The sequence below is a fragment of the Hypanus sabinus genome, unplaced genomic scaffold (assembly GCF_030144855.1).
Source record: "Hypanus sabinus isolate sHypSab1 unplaced genomic scaffold, sHypSab1.hap1 scaffold_336, whole genome shotgun sequence".
NCBI classification, from domain to species: Eukaryota; Metazoa; Chordata; class Chondrichthyes; order Myliobatiformes; family Dasyatidae; genus Hypanus; species Hypanus sabinus.
The window spans coordinates 428,108-451,314 of NW_026781240.1; the positions used below are offsets into that span (position 1 = coordinate 428,108).

The 23,207-nt window shown below is 43.9% G+C and overlaps 1 protein-coding gene across 4 annotated transcripts in view; it reads left to right on the forward strand.

The window, feature by feature from the left end:
* Window positions 1-1,189: 1,189 nt before the first annotated feature.
* LOC132388505 (NACHT, LRR and PYD domains-containing protein 3-like) overlaps window positions 1,190-23,207 on the forward strand; it is a 35,914-nt gene continuing 13,896 nt past the window's right edge. The window contains exons 1-7 of one of the 4 annotated variants that reach the window (XM_059960872.1): window positions 1,233-1,255; window positions 1,992-2,059; window positions 14,176-14,344; window positions 17,831-17,922; window positions 19,520-19,686; window positions 22,315-22,486; window positions 22,585-22,650. In XM_059960872.1, the coding sequence (XP_059816855.1) occupies window positions 17,913-17,922; window positions 19,520-19,686; window positions 22,315-22,486; window positions 22,585-22,650 (415 nt within the window). In that variant the 5' untranslated portion in view covers window positions 1,233-1,255; window positions 1,992-2,059; window positions 14,176-14,344; window positions 17,831-17,912. Of the gene's footprint in view, window positions 1,256-1,991; window positions 2,060-14,175; window positions 14,345-17,477; window positions 17,923-19,519; window positions 19,687-22,314; window positions 22,487-22,584; window positions 22,651-23,207 lie in introns of those variants that run through there. The other 3 variants (XM_059960873.1, XM_059960874.1, XM_059960875.1) reach the window with 3 other exon arrangements.

Consider the following 23,207-nt stretch of genomic DNA (forward strand, 5'->3'; position numbering starts at 1 on the left):
CACCCCCACCCCTCAGTAATGAAAAAGGCTCGTGGTCCAAAATGTGGACTGTTTACTCTTCTCCATGGATACTGCCTGTTGTGCTGAGTTCCTCCAGCATTTTGTGTGAGTTGCTTTGGATTTCCAGCATTTGCAAGCTTTCTACTGTTTAAGTATGATAAATACCGTAACAATTATTTGAGCTTTGTTGAGGTTGTAACTGGAAAATGGTATAAAATCCCGCTCCCCATACTAACACGGGTTATACAGACCAAATAACAAACTGCCGGAGGAACTCAGTGGGTAGGGCTGCATATGTGGAGGGAAATGGACCGTCAACATTTCAGGCCGGGACCCTCCCTCTGGACTGAGAGTGGACGGGAAATAGTCAGAGAAAAGAGGTGAGGGGTGGGGATGGTGCAAGAGATGGGGAGTGAGAGGTGGATCCAGGTGAGTTGGAGGTGGGAACGTGAAAATAGTGACAGAGGGTGGGAGGTGAGTGGTGGGCAACACGGGGCTGCGGAAATGGAATATAATTCCATGAAGGATTAACAAAAAGGTTATGGAGTGCATGGTTTAGAGATTCACCAGACTGATACCAGGAGGACGATGAAGATCAGTGATCGTCTTCACATAAAACAGGGGCCGGCAGATGTGTGGAGACCGAAGGGATCGAGGAAATGGTGATCAGGCAGGAAGATTTGGCTGAGATCAGAGAGCAGCCGTCATCTTATTATTGGTTAGAGGGCTGAATGGCCACGTCTTCCTGTTTCTCACTTGATATTTCAGTGTTCCAGTACAGCGAAGTCCTGTAGGAATGTTAATTGGAATTTGTGTTTGTAAGTATAGAACTGTTTTGCATGAAAACAGTACAATTCCGGTTTGGGTTTGAATTGTGTATCGGACCGGGATGGGAATCGAACCCGTAACCCTGAGAACCGGAAGCTGGAGCTGAGGGGACGGCGAAGGCACTGAGGGAAAAAACTATAAATGTAGTTGCTCTAAATATGAAATGATGTGTAAAATCCGGCAGGTAGGTCGGGCAGCGTGTGACACCGGTTCAGGTGGGAGAACCTCCGCCCGTCACGTGATCCACTTCTCGCTCCCATTTCAAACGCAGATCTGCAGCATCTGCGGCTTTCCGAGGCCCCGCCCCCGCTCTCACAGTCCCCGGATGGGCGCTGGTTTTCTTTCCTTCCGGTGTTGAAACGGATAGTCGGAGTCGAGCCGGGGGTCGGATCACTGTCTGCGGGACAAATTGATCAAGTTCCCATCGGTGAGTATTGAGGCCGGTCCTGAGAGGGAACGGGACCGACAACTTCTGGGGGGAGACCTGATGTTGTTCAGTGAGTCCCGTTAACTTCCCCGAACAGGCGGCCTCGTCCCACTTCCTGGACACAACCTGCCGGGGTTGGTCCGGGTTGTGGGACCTTCACACCGAACCGCCGGAAAGATGAGCCGCTGCTCCGCCTCTGTTGCTCGGGTCCCAGGAGCGGGATGAGGTGGTGTTGCCGGGACTGATCCCATCCGTTCACTTGTACCTGGGGAACGTTACCTCCATCATCCGGCCCGGTAGCCGATCCAAACTTCACCTGGATCCATACCTGGAGTCGATAATGGTTTTACAGCACACTGGAAGCGGCCATTCGGCCTTTTTGTGTTCTTGCAGACAGAGTAATCGCACCCTCGGGGCACTGCTCCACGTGTATGAGTAGTTCCATCTTTCCCCGTTCAGACAGGACAGTGACATCCAGATCTCTCACGTCCTCTCGGGGAATTGGGAAATTTCGTTCCGTCTTCTCTCCATTGCTGTGACTTGCCGACATCCAGACAATGTTTCCCGTTATGTGACCCTATTAATGCGAGAATTAAGTCTTTTTCATTTATCTGGGTTTCCTAGAAATGTGTACACTCCCTCCGGAATTTCCAAAGGAGCAACCCAGGCTGTCTAATAATCCCACATGATTAAAATGGGTAATCTGGTTTTTTTTTTCATATGAACCGAGGTACAGTGAAAATCCTGTCTTTGCCATCATCCACATAGATGACGCATTACAAAATTACATCGAGCAGATAAAAGGTAAAATAATAACAGAGAGTAACAAATCATTATGGTCACAGAGAAAGTACAGTATAGGTAGATATGTGGTGCAAAGTCACATCTAGTTAGACTGTAAGGTCAGCAGTCCATCTCATCACACTGGGGAACATTCATCTCGCTTATAACAGCAGAACGGAAACTGTCCTTGAGCCTGGTGTTAAGATTCTGTTTAATTTTATTCTCGACCCAATCGGAGACTGAGAATTGAAGGGGATTTTCCATTATGTTGGCTGCTTTACTGAAGCAGCAGTATATATAGACAGAGTCTATGGAGGGGAGGTTGGTTTATATGATGTGTTCAGCTGTGCCCACTGCTCTCTGTAATTTCATTCATTTAAACGAAGTGCAATGGCCGTATGAAAATATGAAGCATCTGGATAGGATACTTTATGTGGAGCATTGATAAAGCTTGTAGAGTGGAAAAGGACATATAACCACAATTTTTATTGATCGTTCTGGTTTTGTTTTATTGAAATCTGTTATCTAGCAGTGTGTATACATTATTTCAGTATCTGTGTATTGCTGGAGGAAAATCAGGCATTGCCTTGATTTCTTCTCCCTCCCGGTTTTATCTGTTTATTCCCTGCCCATCTTGTTCAACATCTGTCCAGCCTGCGTCCCACCACCTCAAAGATATATATCAGCAATCTCGCTACTAAACATTGTCTTAATTGTGAAGTTTTGTCTTGCACCTATTCTAGGGTTTCTTTTTTCTTTCGTTAGCTAGAACTACCAGAGGTTAAACTGAATACAACACGTGGCAGGGTAAAAGCAGCCATTACGATTTTTGTTTCACCGTTACAAGATGGCTGCAGTGTTAATCTTTGTTATGATGAAACACACAGCATCTGATGCTGAGTTTGTTATTTCCCTTTTCGGTTAAATTTAGTGAGCCACTTCCTCCGTTTCCAGGGTAACAAGCCACCAGAGCTGCAAGGACTGTTGCAGATCTTTATCGCTCCGTGATCACGGCCTCTCAGTGAAGCTCCCCCTCAAATTCCCTTAAATATTTAAAATTTCGGCCCAAATCCACGCCCTCACCCATCCCGAAGGGCAATAGCCTACATGCATTCAGCCGATTTATAGCATCATGGGTTTTGTATGCTCCAGCAGGGCATCCCAACTTGGTGTCCGTAGGCCCCACCGTTGACGCATAGCATAAAAAAGGCTGGGAACCCCTGCGAGCATCTCTCCTGATTCTCATGTGCGCCAGGTGAGCAATTTCTAATCTGTTCAACCTGCCCCTGTAACTCAGTTCCTTAAATGACAGCAACATCCGTGTCTGCCAGTCCTCCTGCACCAGCCTGTCACAGGGTCCGAGGGAGACCTTGTCAGGCCCTGGGGATTTATCCATCCTAATTCTCCTCAAGGCAGCAAACCCCTGCTGTATAACCGTACACAATCCATGGCTTGACTGGCTTTCCTCATTTCTATCGTCTCTATCTGTCTCCCAAGTAAACACAGGCGCAGAGATGTCATTGAAGATCTCTCCCATCTCTTACGGTTTCATGCATAGTTGAGCACGCTGAACGTCAGAAGATATTTTTTTAAATGTTAGCGGGGCGGGGAGGAGGTAACAGGTTTTCTCAATAATTTATCCTACTACCACATTGCCTGTCATTTGTGAGAATGTGCTCATTACAGTTGTTGTTTACAAAGTTCTCAAGAGTGATTCTGGAATGAAAAGCTTTATGTACGAGGAGCATTTGGTGTCTCTGGCCCTATTCTCAATGGAAGGATGGTGACTCTGGGAACCGGAACTTCAATGAACCCCTAAGGTTAGGATCGAGTTGATGGGGACAAGATGTTTTCAACAGTGGGGGGGGGGGGGTGTCTAGAATCTGTCACATTCTCAATCCATTCCATTGTATCTGGGGAACTACGCTTTCATCATTTTGTCCAGTAGCAGGATCTGAATTCCTCCTGTATCAATGTCGGTGGTTGATCGCAGTTAGAAGATATTTGCAGACATATATGATGAAAATTTTAACCACTTACCCAAGAAGGGAACTTCATGGTTATCACCACAATGCATTGTGTGATGCCCTTTGTAAATACCCCACAGCTGATATTTAGAACAGACAGGCCACATCCAACAAAGTGTTTTGATTCTGGATCAGCTTCTGCACTGCTGGAAGCTCTGTAGAGATGGAATTACCAATATATTTACTGCATGCACCTCGAGACAGGGTTAAAACTGCCACTGGAATTTTAGCCTCCCCATTACAAAAAGGGGGGAGGTGGGAAGTTGGAAATAGTAACGGGGGTGGAACATGAGTGGTTTGGGCAACACGGGGCAGCAGAAGATGAAATTTAATTCTATAGAGGATTAACAAAGAGGTTAGAGAATGCTTATTTTAGAGATTTACCAGCCTGTTTCCTGAAGGGAAACAGAGATCAGCAGAACGAATGAATCGAGGAAAAACCTGTGGCTGAGATAGGAGAGGAACCATCATCATAAACACAAAATACTCTGCAGATTCTGGGGTCAAGGCTGGAGGAACTCAGTAAGTCGGCTGGCATCCGTGGAAATGAACAGTCAACAAATTCGGGCCGAGACCCTTTGTCAGGACTGAAGAAGGAGGGGCAGGGGCCCTATCAAGAAGGTGGGGAAGGGTGCGAAGGAAAAGGCTGGCAGGTGACATGTGTAACAAATCATTCTAGTTACAGAGAACGTGCAGTGCAGGTAGATATGTGGTGCAAGGTCACTTCGATTTAGACTGTGAGGTCAGGAGTCCACTCATCACGCTGTTCGCTTCTAACAGCGGAATGGACACCGTCCTTGAGTCTGGTGGCATGTCTCTGTTTTATTTTATCGTCGGCCCGATGGGAGGGTGAGAAGTGAGAATATCCAGCGGTGTGGGGATCTTTCATTGTGTTGTTTGCTTTACTGAGTCAGTGAGAAGTATGGACAGAGTCCATGGAGGGGAGGTTGGTTTCTATGATGTGCTCAGCTGTGTCCACAGTTCTCCGCTATTTCATTCAGTTAAAGGAAGAGCAGTAGCCGTATGAAGATGTGAAGTATCGGGATGGGATACTTCCTGCGGTGCTTTGATAAAGTGTGTAGAGTAGAAAAGGGCACATACCAAAATTCTTATTGTTTGTTCTGGTTTTGTTATATTGGTATCTGTTATCTACTAACCCGTACTATTATTTCAGGACCATCAGAGATTGCCCTTCATCCCCTTCTCCCATCTGGCTCCATCTGCCCATCCCCTGCCCATCTTGTTCAACCTCTGTCCAGCCTGTATCCCACCACCTCAATGATATATATCAACCACATTGTTCAACCTCTGTCCAGCCTGTATCCCACCACCTCAATGATATATCTCAACCATCTTGTTCAACCTCTGTCCAGCCTGTATCCCACCACCTCAATGATATATATCAACCATCTTGTTCAACCTCTGTCCAGTCTGTATCCCACCACCTCAATGATATATCTCAACCATCTTGTTCATCCTCTGTCCAGTCTCTATCCCACCACCTCAATGATATATATCAACCATCTTGTTCAACCTCTGTCCAGTCTGTATCCCACCACCTCAATGATATATCTCAACCATCTTGTTCATCCTCTGTCCAGTCTCTATCCCATCAACTCAATGATATATATCAACCATCTTGTTCAACCTCTGTCCAGTCTGCATCACACCACCACAATGATATATATCAACCATCATGTTCAATCTCTGTCCCGTCTGTATCCCATCAACTCAATGATATATATCAACCATCTTGTTCAACCTCTGTCCAGTCTGTATCCCACCACCTCAATGATATATCTCAACCATCTTGTTCAACCTCTGTCCAGTCTGAACCCCAATGCTGCAACGATATATTTCAACAATCCTTCTTTCAAACGTTGCCTTCATTGTGAAGTTTTCTTTTGCATCTTTTCCAAAATTAGTTTTTCGATAGCTAGAAATATCAGAGGTATAATTGAACACAACATGTAGCAGGGTAAAAACAGCCATTTCAAATTTAGTTTCACTTTTACAAAATAGCTGTCTTTGTCATAATGGAGCTCATAGCATCTGATGTTGAGTTTGTTATTTCCTTTTTCGGTTATTTTCGGTGAGCCACTTCCTCTGTTTCCAGGGTAACAGCCCGTCAGAGCTGCAGCAAGTGTTGCACTTTTTATCGCTCTGTGGTCACCGCCTTTCAGCGTAGAGAGAGAGACCTCGGGAGCAAATGTAACAGAATGATAGTGGGAGGAAAAGATGCTGTGAGCATTGACTGTATGGGATGTTTTACACCAGGGTCTGAAATAACTGAGAACTAGCAAACCTTTTGGGGTGGGGTGGTATTTTCAGGCTAGGGTAGCAATCAGTTACTATCAGTGCATTAAAATTAAGAGGCAGAAATACTACAGTTGCAGGAAATTTAAAGTCAGGAGAAAATATAGGAAACGCTCAGCAGACCTGCAGCATCTTGTACAGTCTCAGTTTTGGAACTGGGTCTTTCACCTTTTCTCCATTCAGAGATGTAGTCTGATGCACCGAGTTCCCAGCATTTCCTACTTCATAATTTTACATTTTGTTCCTGCTACACGCAGGAAACATGGCAGCCAGCTGTGCTGGGCAAGATCCCACACAGCAGGAAGGTTGTCATCAAATGTGCTCGGTTTAGCTGCTGGGGTCAGGCTGAAGTGTATCCGCATCCTCTATACAGACCGGGGAACCAACCTGTGCACCGGCCCCGGCAGAGGGTCATTCGGTTCCAATTCCACCTTAGTCTGTGAATCGGAAATGGCAGGAACACCTCGGCAAATCACCGGTACCAAAGCGTCTTTGTATGGGTGATGATATTGGGCCGGTGACTCTGAGGATATGGAACCGGCAGTATACGGGCTTCAGTCCAGGTTGGTAATTCGACAGCTGGGATCGGAATTTTCTCAGTCTGCAGTGAGGCTGAAATCCCGGGCGGTTGGGCATTGGTTATTGGGGAAATGACCATCTACATTGTCCAATAGGACATCATCTCCGTCAAGTATTTTGGACATTATTTAAGAGTTAACTGGGCAGTTGGGTGAAGTTGGGCAGTGATGTTGTTCATCTGAAATTTGGTAGAGTCTGTAACAAGATCCCGCATGGCAGCTGATCCGGAATATTCGGTCACGTGGGAGTCAAGGGGAGCTGGCGAGGTGGATTCACACCGGGCTCACAACAAGAAGCAGGGGGAGATGATTGAAGATGGTTTTAGCGAATGGAGGCCTGTGACGAGTGGGACATGTGTGTCTGTGTCGACACCTCTGTAATTTACTATTCATGACATTGATTTGTATATGAATGTACATGGCTACACAGAGTATTATGTACCGTTGTGTTCACCTTACTGTAGTACATATATTATCAAGCTGGAGAGGGTGCAGAACAGATTGCTGAAGATGTTGTCTGGACTAGAGGGCCGAGTCATAGGAAGAATTTGGCCGAGCTGGATCTTTAGTACAGAGGAGAATGAGGGTGACATTGTAGGAGTTCATGAAATCAAGTGGGAGTGTAGATATGTGGTTGGTCGTGATATTTTACCCAGGTTTCAGGGTTCAAAATTGTTTGATGTCATTACAGTACACAAGTGTAAAGGAGAACAAAATGATTGTCACTCTGAAAAAATAAACAAAACACAATACATGAAGTATGATAGTTTAAAAAGATTTATTGTACGTCTATAAGGTGACGTTAATCACAGGAGTGTCTGGACATGTGAGACTGACATTGATTTTTCTTCTGCATGCGACTTGCGCGTTACACACGCTTGGGCGATCATGGGTGTCCACATCCAATGACTCCTCACAGCGTCAATGATCCGTCGCACACTTAGATCTGTTAGTTCTTTCACAGTGTCCATATATTTTCTTCTTTGTCTTCCTCTTCCGCGTTTCCCAGGTATACTGCCTTGTAATGGAAGGTATTCTATTTCTCCCTTTCTGATGACATGGCCCAAGAATTTAAGTTTCCTCACATTTAATGTTCTCATTAAATACCTTTTCGTATGGGTACGTTTGAGCACTGTCTCATTAGTTACCTATCTCTATATGATGTTTTCAGCATTCTAAAAAAAAACACATTTCTGTTGCTTCTAAGTTTCTTTGGAGTTCTGATCTTACAGTCCAAGTTTCGGAAGCACACAGCAAGATAGACCAGATGTAGCATTTCAGTAGCCTAAGCCTTGTTGTCATAGAAATGTGTCTGTTGGGAAAAACAGGTTTCATTTTTTGGAAGTTGGTTTTGGCAATGGCAATTCTTGTTTTTATTTCTACTTTCCTTCCAGCATCTTGTGATGTAAAGCTGCCAACTTAATTAAAGCTGGTCTTTTGTTCAAACTCTTGGTTACCGATGGACCATTGGCAGTTGGGAGTAGACTGCCCCTTTTATATTACCATATATTTGTTTTTTTACCGTTGATGGTTAGTCCAAAATCTGCACTTGTTTGTACTACTTTGTCCAGGAGGACTTGTAGGTCTTCTGCAGCACTTGCTCTCAGGTGGTATCGTCTGCATATCTTATATGGTTGATGTAAACACCTCCAATTTTTATCCCATCCAGGTCGTCTGTTTCTCTGAGAATCATTTCAGCATAGATATTAAATAATTCAGGTGAGGCAACGCATCTCTGTCTAACTCCCCTTTGAATTTTAGTCCATCTGCTTATATTATCATCATTTTTACCGCCACTGTTTGATTCCAATATAAATTTTGAAGCAGTTATATATCCCTTCCGTCAATATTTAGTTAATTCCGAATTTGAAATAATTTTTCATGTTGCACTTTGTCGAAAGCTTTAGTGAAATCAACAAAACATAAAAAGATACCGTTTTGATATTCAATTGCCCTTTCTGAAAGCATTCGTAGTATGAAAATTACGTTCCTCGTTCTTCTATCCACCATAAACTCATATTACAGTTCAGAATATGAACTGGCCATAACTTGTTTTTGATTTGACTCAGAACAAATCTCAACAAAATCCTTGTTCCGCGACTCAGAAGACTGATTGTTCTATAACTTTCGCTCTCGATAGTTCCAGTAATTTTAGGCAGAATTATAAATACTGATTTCAAGAGATCGTCAGGCAATACATCAGACTCATATATGTCATTAAACTCTTCAAAATGAATATCCATGCCCAGATCTTCTGGGGCTTGTTTCATTTCCACTAAAATTCCATCAGGTCCGGTGGCTTTACCTTGTTTCATTGTTTTCATTGCTTTAGTTATTTCTTCTTTGGTAATAGATGGGCCAGAATGAGAGTGTTTCATACATGGGGGTTCCCCTCTATTATCTCAAAAAGCTGCTCTATATACTGAATCCACCTCTCACATACTTTATCGGGATCTGTTTGGATGGATCCGTCTGCTGATCCTATTCATCATGCAGAGGAGGTTTTCTTAATTCCAGTAACTTCCTTAAATTTTCTAGTGCATTTCTTTGCTGTTGTTAATATGGCCTTCAACTTCATTTCATTTTTTGATTCAGCCGTTCTCCCTTTGCAATATTGCACAATTCTCCGGTCTGTGAGATTGATCGTATGTCCATAAAGTGACGATAGGCACAGGATTGTCTGGCCATTTGAGACTGACATTGATTCTGTGTCCATGAAGTGACGTTAGGCACAAGAGTGTCTGGACATATGAGACTGATATTGATTCTATGTCTGTAGAGTGACGAAAGGCACAGGAGTGTCTGGCCATATGAGACTAACATTAATTCTGAGTCCATGAAGTGACAATAGACACAGGAGTGTCTGGACATATGAGACTGATATTGATTCTATGTCCGTAAAGTGACATTTGGCACAGGAAAGCCTGGACCTACGGAGAATGATGTTGACTATCTGTCCATAAAGTCACTTTAGACAGAGGAGTGCCTAGAACTGTCAGGAAATGTTAAACTGGTAGTGGGTGGGGTGTGAAGGGTGGGTTAGTGAGTAGAGGTGTTGATCAGGCTTACTGCTTGGTGTAAATAACTGTTTTGAGCCCGATCGTCCTGCCGTGGGTGTTACAGATCCACAATTCCTTTAAGGTAGTACCAGAGTTGTAAAGAGAGTTTAGGACATATTGACCATTATAACAGGCTATTACGAAGAGGGGCTGGGATATTAATGCTAAAGTTGTAAAAGACACCGAGAATCCAAAAAAAAACAGAATTGAGTGCAGTTCTGGCCAGCTACTTGGAGGAAAGATGTCGATAAACGTGAAAGAGTGTAGGGAAAATTACGCGGACATTGCTATTGTTTCAGGAAATAATTATATTGATAGGTTGAACAGGTTAGAGCTCGATTACCTGGAATACAGGGGAATGATGGGGTATCCTAGCAGGATTACAATTTATTTTATGCCATTTGCCACTACAATTAAAGGAAAGGTGCAGGACCCTAGGTGGGGAAGCCCTGCTAGGGATATAGAAATCTATGATGGTATAAATAGCGTGAATGCAGTTAGTCATTTCCCCCCCCCCCCCCACCCCAAGGTAAAATCATGGATTTAGGGCAAAAAGTGACACATTTAAGTGTAATATGAGGGAGAACTACTTCACTCAGTGGGTGGTGCGAATGCGGAACAAGTTCCCAGCAGATGTAAGAGATGAAGGTCTGATTGTGGTATTTCAGAGATGTTTGGGGAGGTACATGGATGAGGGAGGTATAGAGGCTGTGGTCTGGGTGCAGGGGGATGGAACCACACCAGACATGGCACGGACTGGATGGACTTTAACAGTCCTGTGTCTGTGCTGTAAGGGCTCTGTGAATCTCAATTGAAACTTCTACACATAATCGACATTTATTGCAGACAGGTCATAGAAACATAGAAAATAGGTGCAGGAGTAGGCCATTCGGCCCTTCGAGCCTGCACCGCCATTCAGTATGATCATGGCTGATCATCCAACTCAGAACCCTGTACCTGCTTTCCCTGCATACTCCCTGATCCTTTCAGCCACAAGGGCCATATCTAACTTATATTACATTTAACTTATAGATCGTATCCAGCACTGCTTTTTATTTTGGACCAGCGTCAGCACTGCTGAGAGCTCTGTAGAGCTGGAACTACCATGAAATTTACGGAATGCACCTCGAAGGGGTAAAAACAACCAGTGAAATTTTAGTATCACCATTACAAAATGGCTGAATGTTCAGTTTAATTTTGTTGCAATGAAACCGAGAACATGTCACGCCGAGTTTGTAATTTCCACGCTCGGTTATCTTTGCGTGCCACTTCCTCCGTCACCAGGGCAACAGCTCACCAGAGCTGCAGAGAGTGTTGAACATGTTTATCACTCTCTGGTTGCTGACTCTCAGCGGAGAGACAGTGGCCTCAGATACGAGGATGCTTTCAGCATTTGCTAATGATACTAAGCTGGGTGGCAGTGTGACATGTGATGAGGATGTTAGGAGAATTCAGGATGACTTGGATAGTCTGGGTGTGTGGGCATATACTTGACAGATGACGTTTAATGTGAATAAGTGTGAGGTTATCCACTTTGGGAGTAAGAACAGGAAGGCAGATTATTATCTGAACTATGTAGAGTTAGGTCAGGGAGAAATACAAGAAGATCTAGGAGTCGTTGTTCATCAGTCACTGAAGGTGAATGAGCAAGTGCAGCAGGCAGTGAAGAAGGCTAATGGAATGTTGGCCTTTATTACAAAGGGGAATGAGTACAAGAGCAAGGATGTCCTTTTGCATTTGTACAGGGCCCTGGTGAGACCACACCTGGAGTATTGTGTACAGTTTTGGTCTCCAGGGTTAAGGAAGGACATCCTGGCTCTGGAGGAAGGCAGTGTAGATTCACAAGGTTAATTCCTGGGATGTCCGGACTGTCTTACGCAGGGAGGTTAGAGAGACTGGGCTTGTATACGCTGGAATTACTGAGATTTAGAGGGGATTTGATTGCAACAAATAAGATTATTAAGGGATTGGACAAGATAGAGGCAGGAAATATGTTCCAGATGCTGGGAGAGTACAGTACAAGAAGGCATGGTTTGAGCATAAGGGGTAGGTCATTTAGGAAATTCGTTCCTTAACTATAAGGAAAAACTTCTTCTCCCAGAGAGTTGTGGGGGTCTGGAATGCACTGCCTCGGAAGGTAGTGGAGGCCAATTCTCTGGATGCTTTCAAGAAGGAGCTAGATAGGTATCATATAGATAGGGGAATCAAGGGTTATGGGGACAAGGCAGGTACCGGGTATTGATAGTTAATGATCAGCCATGATCTCTAAATGGCGGTGTAGGCTCAAAGAACCGATTGGTCTACTTCTGCCCCATTGTCTATTGTCTATTTACTGTTCGGGATGGAATGAAGATGATTGTAGGGATTGCATCTATGCAATTCTGTTCTGGGTGTCACACATCTTGCAGTCAGTCAATCGTTTCTGCATCAAAAGAACAAAATGAAATCTCCTGCACTGAGTTTCCAGTGCTATATTTTCAATTTCATATTTAAAACATTTTCTTCCTGTTACCCGACGGGGAAAATGGCTACTAATTGACCTGGGCTACTCCGCACTCAATAAAATAATGAACAACTGTGTTCAATGAAACTGTGGGAACAAGCTAAAATGTATCAGCACCCTCTTTGTGGTCCAAGGCCCATGTTTTAGAGCAAATCCCCGTCTAGAAAAAGGATCATCAGGCTCCAGTTCTGTCACGGGTTGGTGTGGGAGTGTAAGTTTTATGAACTGGGATTAGCTGAGACGCTGCCGCATATTACCAGCAGCAAAGAGCCCTGGGAGAGTTGGTGCTTCAGGTACAATCTTGGGATGTGGTTTCCAGGAATATGGGACTGGCAGTGTTTGGGCTTCGGTCCACGTTGGTGCTTTTTCAGATGCGGCTGGATGTTCCTCCTTCCGCAATGAAGCAGACGTCTCAGGTGGCTGGATATTGGTAGCGTGAATCTCTCAGTGTGAGATGCGGGAACACCCAGTGAGAGATGTGGAAAAGATGTGCGGGCTGTGACCCTCTGAGGTTGGATCCTGGGACACCACCCATGTCTAAATCAGATAAAGTGAATCAGGGAATCAAGTTGTCAGGGTTTATGAGAAGTTGAGCGAGTATTTCTGTTCTGTGCTCAGATGTTTGGTTCTGAAGTCTCTTTGGAAGCAAAGCAGAGAATGAGTTCCCATTCCATCCCTCACAGAGAGAGGCTGTGATTAAATTTGCACCAGTAGACATAGACCGGGGTTTCAGAAATCAATTCACGTTTTGAAGTTCCCCCTCATTCTCACCTGTCTATCTGCCAGTGGGAGTCAAACAGAAACTCAAGATGCTGGAGATGGAACAGAACATGGAACAGTACATCACAGGAACAGGCCCTTCGTCCACAATGGTGTGCCAGACCAGCTGAAAAATAAATCAACCCCCGCCCCCGTAAAATCTAGGGTTGTTGCAGGTGGGGTGAAGTTGGGGCGGCAGTGATTATTTACACCAACTGAATAACAACAAGCCTGGATACATTGGGAATGGAGAGTATGTCTGGATTAGACGGAGAGTCTGGGATCTGAGAGTGCTGCCTCAGGATAAAGAAACTTCACTTTCAAACTGAGATGAGAGACATTACTTCAGCCAAAGGTTGTTTGATCTGTGGAATTTATCACCACAAACAGTGGTGGAGGCTATCTTTGGGTATATTCATGTTCTGGATTGACAAATAGGTTGAGAATTATAGCAGGAAGCAAGAATACGGTGTTGTAAAGTAATCCTCCATGATTGATTATAGAGCAGACTAGAATGACTTTATCACATAATTCTCCTGTTATAAATTATGACTTGTATCTTATACTATGACTGAATGATGACTTCCTTGTATTCCATCACGAGCAAGAGAAAATCTTCAGATGCTGGAAATCCAAGCAACAGCCACAAAACGCTGGAGGAACTAAGCAGCTGGAAGAGAGGAACGTTGACATCCAGATGCTGCCTGGCCTGATGAGTTCCTCCAGCATTTTGTCTGTGTTCCTTTGTATCCCATATCAGGTTTTGTAAAGTTTGAGGGACAGTTACTGATTTCTTCACTCGGATCATGACATATGCGTTCAAAATTTAAATGTCAGGTTAACGCTTTGTTCTCGTTTGTTTTAGTAACATAATTCATTACTTCTTTCGTTGAAGTTAGACCTGTGGTGAGAGATTTATTGGAAGAGACGCCCACAACTGGATGCAAACCACAACTGAAAACAAGGGAACAGCAACAAGTGAACCAGCCCGAGAACGGAGATCATCAATTCGACAGAACCCTTCTGACTCGGAGTTTCCATTAATTCAGTCAGGAGAAAGTTCGGTGAGTCTCATTTACCCAAACACTGCTCCTTGAGACATTACATTTCTGTACCAAGGAAGATAGGAAATAGCTGGAGTGAGACTGAATAAATGTAGAAGTGCCAGTTGCAATCATTCCAGATCTACTGAAGTGCTGTCAGGATAAGTTCTGCATAATAATTATATTATGCATGTGAAAAGAAACCATACATTGATTAAGTACATACATCGAGATTTGTGTGTTAATGTTGTATCCCAGCAGGTTGCGGATCGACCATGACACACTCGGTGAGCTGGTCCGCATTGTACGGGACCGAGGGACGCGCTCCCCGCTCCCTGTTACTGACTCGACAGTCTCCCCATCTACCGCACTCGACAGCTCACCGCCCCGCCCACTGCCCACGCGCGCCCTCTCGCGGAAATTCGTCACCCTCGGTCTGACGTTGAGAAGATTTAAGCATGCTGCGCGTGCCCGGTATCTCTCGTGAAGTGACGTGACATTTACTTGTCTCTCATTGGAGACACCAAATACCAATTTAGTATACCAACCAATGGAGATATGGGTTTCGTTATTAAGGAGTTTCCTTAGCAAGGAGTTGGCGGAGCTGTCAGGGCAATGGATTGAAGTGGGAGTTCAGGGGGTTTATCTCCTCAGAATGAGCAAGGATGGAGAAGGCTTCAGCATATTTTTAGTGGACACCGATAAAGTGTTGCCTGCAAGTGCGGAGACGGAGTGATTTTGACAGCAAGTCACGATCTTACTATCTGACACGGTGGGCTGGAGGGAACCGGTGGCTGCCTTTTGTTTGAGGTGTCTGGGTTTAAACAGCAGAGTAAATAGACCCACCTTGGACCAGCAGGCTGTCCCAGTGGGTGTTGTGTGGTCAGATGCTTGGAGTATGATTGCTCCCTGTCTGCAGTAGGGACAAAATGCAACATTTTCAAGTCTGTTATTGACTGAAAACATGTAAATTCATTCTTTTTTTATTGTTTATGATACAATCATTGTCCAATTTATGTTCAAGTTTAATAGTCATTCAAAACATACATGAAACACATGAACACAGCCAAATACAACAGCCTCCTTACTCGAAACTGCCTCTCTAAGATACCCCAAGGGCATAGGCATTTCCTGAATAATATTATCTATCCATTGTAGCTTCTGTCATCCTCTCCTTCTTTTGCCTTCTGTTTTACCGAACATGAGAGTCGTCTCCAAAGAATCCTGCCCCCTCATGATGTGGTCAAAATAATTGAGCTTTTCAAGCTTCCTAGTGAGAAGTCTGGCGTATTTCTCCAAGTATTGACTTGTTCGATCTTCTTGCTGTCCAACGAACACTTTCCCCCAACATCCAAGTTCAGAGGCGTTGATTATTTTGTATTCAGCCTTACTAATAGTCCAGCTCTCACAGCCTTACACCACAACTGGAAATACTATATACTTGACTCTACAGTCCTTATGTTATGTCTCTGCACTTCAGTATTTTATCTAAATTTGAAATTACTGCCCTCCCCAGAAGCAACTGCCATTTAATACGCTGCATTTACCATCATTTTCAATCTTTCTTTATTGATTAAAAAATTTATATGAATAGATACAAATCAGCGGTGAAGTTATATCAAATACCTAATAGAATAAATGTACAAAATAGAAAATGATATACACTGTCAAAATCATGTGTAATATAATATTAGGCTATTATATATAAACAGAGAACCACAACTCCTCTTGACAATTCATACAAAAAAAGACTGGAAATGTTCTATTTATAGGAGAGAAAAAAACACTAAACTAACCTAAAACAAAAAAAAAGGGGGGGGACTGGTCAGTCCATTTGAGGACAAGATTACAAAAAAAGAGGAAAACGTCCTTCTGGTCAAATCTGAAACTTCACGGAGAGAGAAAGAAAAGAAAGAAAACAACAAAAAAAAAAGAAAAGTAAAGAACTTAGATCTTATGAAAATATTGAATAAAAGGTGGCCAGCTTTGTTCAAATTTGAAAGATGTATCGAACGTCCGACTTCTAATTTTCTCCAAGTTTAAACAAAGCATAATGGAGGAGAGCCAGAAAAAAGCAGTAGGTGAATTAGGATCCTTCCAATGCAACAAAATAGCTCTCCTACCCAATAAATTTGAAAAGGCTATTACATTTACCATCTATAGAAATCTTTGAACCACGGAAGAAAAAATCCGTCTCTGCTTCCACTTCCTTTCCATTTATTACCACAAAGTTAATAGGACTGGCTGGTTTTCTTAATATTGAGCAAGAAGCCAGCTTTCAACATTCTTCTTTCATTTTCATTAGAAGCTTCTTCAGATCCTCCTCACTTTCAGCCATTAGAATAGAATCACCTGCATATCTGAGGTTGTTAATATTCTGTCTGGAAATTTTCACTGCAACATTTTGAGTCCTCTCGACCAGCATTCCTCATATGCTCAGCATATAGATTAAATAAGCAGGGTGACAATATGCAGCCTGCTCATACTCCTTTCCAAATCTTGAACCAGTTTGTTGTTCTGTGTCGTTCTAACTGTTGCTTCTTGATCTTTGTACACGTTTCTCATAAGGCAGAACAGATGTAACGGTATTCCCATTTCTTTAAGGATTTGCCATAGTTTATTATGGACCGCACTGCTGAAGGTTTTCGAGTAGTCAATAAAACATAGATAAATACTTTTCTGAAATTCTCGCGATTTCTCCATTATCCAGCGTAGGTTAGCAATTTGGTCTCTGGTGCCTCTGTCTCTTCTAAAAGCAGCTTCTATCTGGCAGTTCGTGTTCCATATATTGCTCGGGTCTTGCTTGCACAATCTTTAGCTTTACCTTTCTAGCACGTGAAAAAAAATCGGTAATTTGAACAATACTTTACATTTCCGTTCTTGGGTATTGGGATAAAAACGGATCTTAATCCAGCCTAAAAGTCATTGTTGTTTATATTTTTCCAGATCTGCTGGAAAATTGCATGCAACACTTTTACAGCATCACCTTTTAGAATTTTCAACAATTTTACTGAAATCCTATCACATCCTGCAGCCTTATTATTGGCAATGTTTTCTATCACCCATTCGACTTCACTTTCCAGAATGTCTGGCTCTAGATCGCTGAGGGAGTCATTGCTAATGTCTTCGCTGTTGGATCTTTCTGCAATTCTTCTGAGTGTTCCTGGCAACTCCCTTTGATGTCCTTTGCTTCTGTAAGGTCCTTCCCTTCTTTGTCATTTCCTATGACATTTTACATGAAATGTTCCTTTGATTTCTCTAATCTTCTGCAACAGATGTCTGTTTTTTACAATTCTGTTGGCTTCTTCAGCTTCAGTGCATTGCTCCTTTAAGTAAGTTTCCTTATATTTCCTTGCTATCTTTTTGAACTTTGTGTTTAGTTGGAGGTCTTTGTACCGATTTCCATTTACTCCATGGAATGTCGGAGATGAGCAGTGACCTTACATAAGTGTTTTATATTTGAAGGACAGAGTAACTGAATCATACTTTTTTATTTGTGTAATTCAGGTCATTGCCAGCAGGTGGGGCGTGCTTCCACCCGGACGTCAGACAAACAGACGATAATCAACCAACGTCAGTCAGAGTCAGAATGGACACGGGTATGTTCACTGGGCTCTTTCTCATTAAAACTCTGTCATCATGGTATACGTGTAATCAAATCGTCAATAATTCAGAGGGATAAACTTGGGAGATAAAGGGGCAGAGAGAAGGTACCATCAAACGGAGTCATTGTTCCAACTGGTAAAGAGTCCATGAGCATTGGAACAATTCACCAGCTCCAGCGCAAGGACCTAACGAGGGGAATGATCGAATCGCTCCCCTCACCACACAAATCTTCACCTGAGTGAAAGGAGAAGGAGCCCCTGAATAAGGTGGGAGTGGGTAACACTCAGATAGGAATACAACAGCGGGCAATGTAACAGTCGAGGGAACAGATAGAATTTCTGTCAGCATTTGGTACACTCTGATGTGGGAAATGCCTCCGATAGCCAGTGAGAGAAACAGATGTTGTTTTCTGTTTGGAAGGGCAATGGTGAATTCTCCCCAGATTAACGGGTTGTTGCACAATGGAGGTGAGGGGAGTTCCCGGTGTTTGTTTTCTGTGGCCGAGTTAAAGAACGTTATATTGAGGGAGGACGGGCTGGGTGCAGGAGACAGTGAACAAGAGAAATTGTACACAGGGAATCTGGGGTGGGGGGGGGGGGATGCTACTGAAGCAATGAAATGTCCTTGGCGAATAGGATTAAAGTAAAACAAAATAATAAGTGGAGAGGGCACCGTACAAAATGCTGGAGGAACTCAGCAGGTCAGGAAGCACCTATAGTGAAAAAAATAACCTTCGCGTTTCGTGCTGAGGATCTGTAAGTTGATTTCAAAGTCGCCTTGGGTACATAAAATGGAGTCAGCACGAGAGGAGCGTTGTTCTGGCTGAAGGTCCTTGACCAGTAGTGTCTGCAAGGATCATTGTTTCACCATGCGTCGTGTGTGTGAATCAAACAGGTTAATCATATGATATACTGGGTGGACTTATTCGTTGATTTACAGAGTTGGAGGAGTTGAATAAATTTGGGACTGTTGTCAAAGTGTTCGGCATCCAGTTAGAAATAGGAACAGAGAGTCACCAAGTACAAATAATTCAGGCAAATGTGAGAAGTTGCATTTTGAGAGGTCAAATTCGCGCGCAATGTGCACGGTGAATGTTGGGATTGATAATAAGATTGATGTACTGTCGGGTCTTGTGATGGATGTGCCCAGCTCCCTGAAGGTGGCAACACAATTGGTAGTGTGCTAACGATGAGTTGAGGTATTTGTTAAGGTTAGACTGTAACTGGATACGCGTTGGTTAAGAGACAATTTCAGTATTGTGCACAAATCGAGAATGATGTGGAGGGTCTGTAGAGGGTGCAGACGAGTTTCACCACAAAAACCTGAGGTAACAGGTCTGTTTAGATGGTAAAGTTTAAAGGGGATTTACGATGCAGGTTTTCCACAGAGAGTGATCGGTGTCTGGAATGAGCTGCCGAGGGAGGGACTGGAAACAGATACTCAGCAGCGTCTGAGAGGCATTTGAACTCATGAGTAGGCTGGGAACGGGGGACATTGACCGTGTTCCTGAAAATGGGATTGGTTTAAAATGGCATCGTGTCCGCATACGCATGGTACATCTACTATTTTATGTTCTATGACCGACTACAGATCTGAACTCCGCCATCTACGCCTTGCTGTCAAATTGTGAGGATCACCAACTGTTCCGGTTGACGAGATTCTACATGGAGCGTCTGGAGCAGGCGATTGAGGAGGGTGTGGAGGGAGTCAGCTTCATGTTAATGGGCGAGGATCACTTCACCGGGCGAGAGTATCACGTAAGTGGGAGGAACATAGACTGAGTGTAGATTCTACTGAATCTGTCACAGACCGACAGAACCACTGTAACGGTGCCTCCGGGCTATGAAAATCCTGTAATGCATGTGGTGAACATCAAGAAAAGAGTTTTCTTCTGCAGAAACCCTGAACCTTTATTAACCAATACAAGCCTCTCTCCAGTTTTCTGATCACATTCATTTATGGGAAGATTAGGATACAGACAATGCATTTAGTGATGTGATACTTGACGGACATTGCAAGTGGACAGAGAACCACTTTACACCACTCAGTCTGACATCTCATCATGTTCCCAATGTTCGACCTCAATTGCCATTCACCAATCTGTGTTCTCTTGATGACCCACGGGATTCCCACTAATCAAATATATAGTGACTTATTTGTCAGCTCATTCTCAGTCTACCTTCAACCCCATTTTCAACTCAGGCAACACTGACTATCGTCTCTCATTTGAACTGCTGACCCTTTTTTTGATCAATATCCCAACATGCCTCATGTTTCTGTTACATTCTGTTCCTTGTGACTTCCAATTTGAGTTTGTAATTACCACAGCATATACTGTTAACATGGGAAGTGCAACATTAGTGCCACTGAAAATATTCCAAACATCTACAGCTAACATAGAATTACAAAGAAACAGCTTTTTAATGGTCCTCGTGCTACTGGAGTGCGTTCACCTATTACCACCCAGAATGAATATTATTGAAGAGCCAGACACCATACTGAACACGACATTCCACGTGAGGCAGCCGACAATTTCAGTCAAAACTTCTTACTCAACAATACCACCTGTCGGCTTTGGTCTGTCACACATGCACAATAGTCCTGAGTTTGCTGGCTGCTCCTCACCGCCAGTTTCCAGCTGTTGGCCGGCACTGGACCCCTCATGGAGCCTGGCAGTGAAGGGTGAAGCTGCTGCTGTTCACCAGGGATTACCCTGGTGAAAATCAACAGTGACCCGGCCATAGTTTCACCTAGTCAGTCATCAAACCCTATTTTACAGCAACAGGCTCTTCTGACCATCTAGTCCACACCGACCTATTAGCTGCATAGTCCCATTGATCTGAACCCGGGCTGGAGACATCCAAAACTCCCCCATTGGATGAACTTATCCAAACTGATCTTAAATAATCAACTCGAATGTACATCGACAATTAAGATGGCAGCACGTTGCGCGCTCTTCAGCAACCTCTGAGTGAACAAGTTCCCCCTCATATTACCATTCAACTGTCATCATTACCGAATGATCTCTAATTCCAGTCTCACTCAACCTCAGTAATAAATGCATTTTCGCAATAACTCTCTGTATACCTTTTATAAACGTGTATATCTCTTTCACATCTCTCATAGTCCTCCGACACTCTATGGAATAATGTCCTAGCCTATTCACACTTCCTCTATATCTCAGATCCTCAACTCCTGCTAACAATCTGTATTTTATTCTGCATTCGTTCAATCTTATTGATATACTTCCCGGAGGTAGGTGTACACATTGCTTCAAATTAGCCTCTGCAACATCAACTTCGACATAATATCCCAAAGTCTGTATTCAATATTTTGATTTATGAAGCCCCATGTCCAAAAAGCTTTACAACGCCATCTACCTTCGACAACACTTCCAAGAAATTTTGGATCTGTATCACTTTGCAGAATCTCATCACACTTCCTACTCTTGTCATTGGTACCAACGTGGACCAAGACCTGCTCATGCTGCCCTTAAGAAAGTTTCGGAGTCGATACGAGGTATCACTGACCTTGGCAAGACACCATCCAAAAATCCTGTTCTCGTAAATAGAATCTCCAGTCTGTTCTCCTCACCATTGAACTCCCCCTGTCAGTGCAGCTCAGCACTTCTCATCCCTTCCGAGTCACAAAGCCGAACTCAGAGCCAGAGGCATAATCACTGTGGCTTTCATCTGCGAGGCCATACCCCGAAACAGAAAGCCGTATCCCTGTTACAAGGAGTTTCCTGTAGTGGCTGCCTGTTCCCGTCCCTCTCCTGACAGTCACCCAGTTCCCTGCGTCCTGCCCCTTGCGTATAGCTCCCTCCCTGTATAGCCTGTCAGTCAATCTCTCAGCCTCCGGAATGATCCTGAGTTCACCCAGCTCCAGCTCCGATTCCTCAGCACATTCTGTATTAAGCTGCAGCTGGATGAAATTCCTGAAGGTGTAGTTATCGGGGACACTCAATGTCTCCCTGTCTTGCCGCATCCTGTAGGAACCGCATCCCACTATCCTGCCTGGCTCTCCCACTGCTCTAACTGTGAAAAGATAAAGGAAATATTACCCAAGATCTACCTAAAGCCTCCGCCTCTCCTCACTGAACCCTCTCTGACACAAAGCCTCAATAACCTACTTTATCTCTGGCTCACTCACACTATGACAGCTCCGTTTAATCCTTGCCAAGTGGATAAGTACCCCGCAATCTGTGGCGTTCTGAAAGTCATCACTGGCCATGCTAACTTCTTTTAAATTCTTTTTCCTACTACGAACAATTCAATGGCTGTCAGTGATCTGTGACGAGCAGAATGTGCTGGGTCAGTCCATGTTCAGGGTTGATTTGTACCCATCCCTCTGCTCCTCAATATATTCCCCATTGTTCATTGCAGAGCGTGACTGAGCTCGCGGAGAAGGGAAACCGAGCGGGCGCTTCCAAACTCCTCCTGGATCTGGTGATGGAGAAGGGCTCCGGGGCCCGGATGGTGATGTGGGAATCCTTTGTGAAACTACATCACCACTTACCGAAGCTGAGTAGAATATTGAATGAAATACGGGAGCGAGGTATGGTGAACAATACACTGCGTGTTACAGATGTAAATGCTGATGAATTTACAGTATTACACAGAACAGACTTCATGCAGGTTAATCTGTTTGAACAGGTGACGGCCAGTTCGCCTACATGGACACTGAGCGGGGTTTGTCTGAAATGCCCAAGCATCTGGAAGGTAAGTGATGGAACGGAAATCTCAAAGTCTGTATTTCACACTGAGAGTCTGAATACGTCTCTTTAGAGGCCTGTTTAGAGACTGTCAGAGTCTGGGAGACAGGTTTTTGTTGCTGTGGCTGGAGGACACGAAGCAATTTGCATTTGTCACAACACCTTTTCTGTAGGGCCGAATATCTGGAGATTTGACAAAACTGAAGCCAAACCATTCCAATTAGAACATCCAACTCCAGCAAGGGAAATCTCACACCACCGATCCAAAGTGGAGCAGAGATTTGTTGTTATTCCTCCATACGAACATGACATGGGAGCAGAATTCGGCCATTCAGCCATTCAGTCTGCTCCGCCATTCCATCATGGCTGATCCCGGATTCCACGCAACACCATTCACCTGCCTTCTCGCCATATCCTTTGATGCCCTGACCGATCAGGAACTTCTGCCTTCATTACATCCATGGTTCGGCCTCCACTGCAGTCTGAGGCAGAGCCTTACAGACAGACATTATTCTCTGGCTCAAAGAGTCCTCCTTACCTGTTGTAAAGGATCGCCCCTCAATT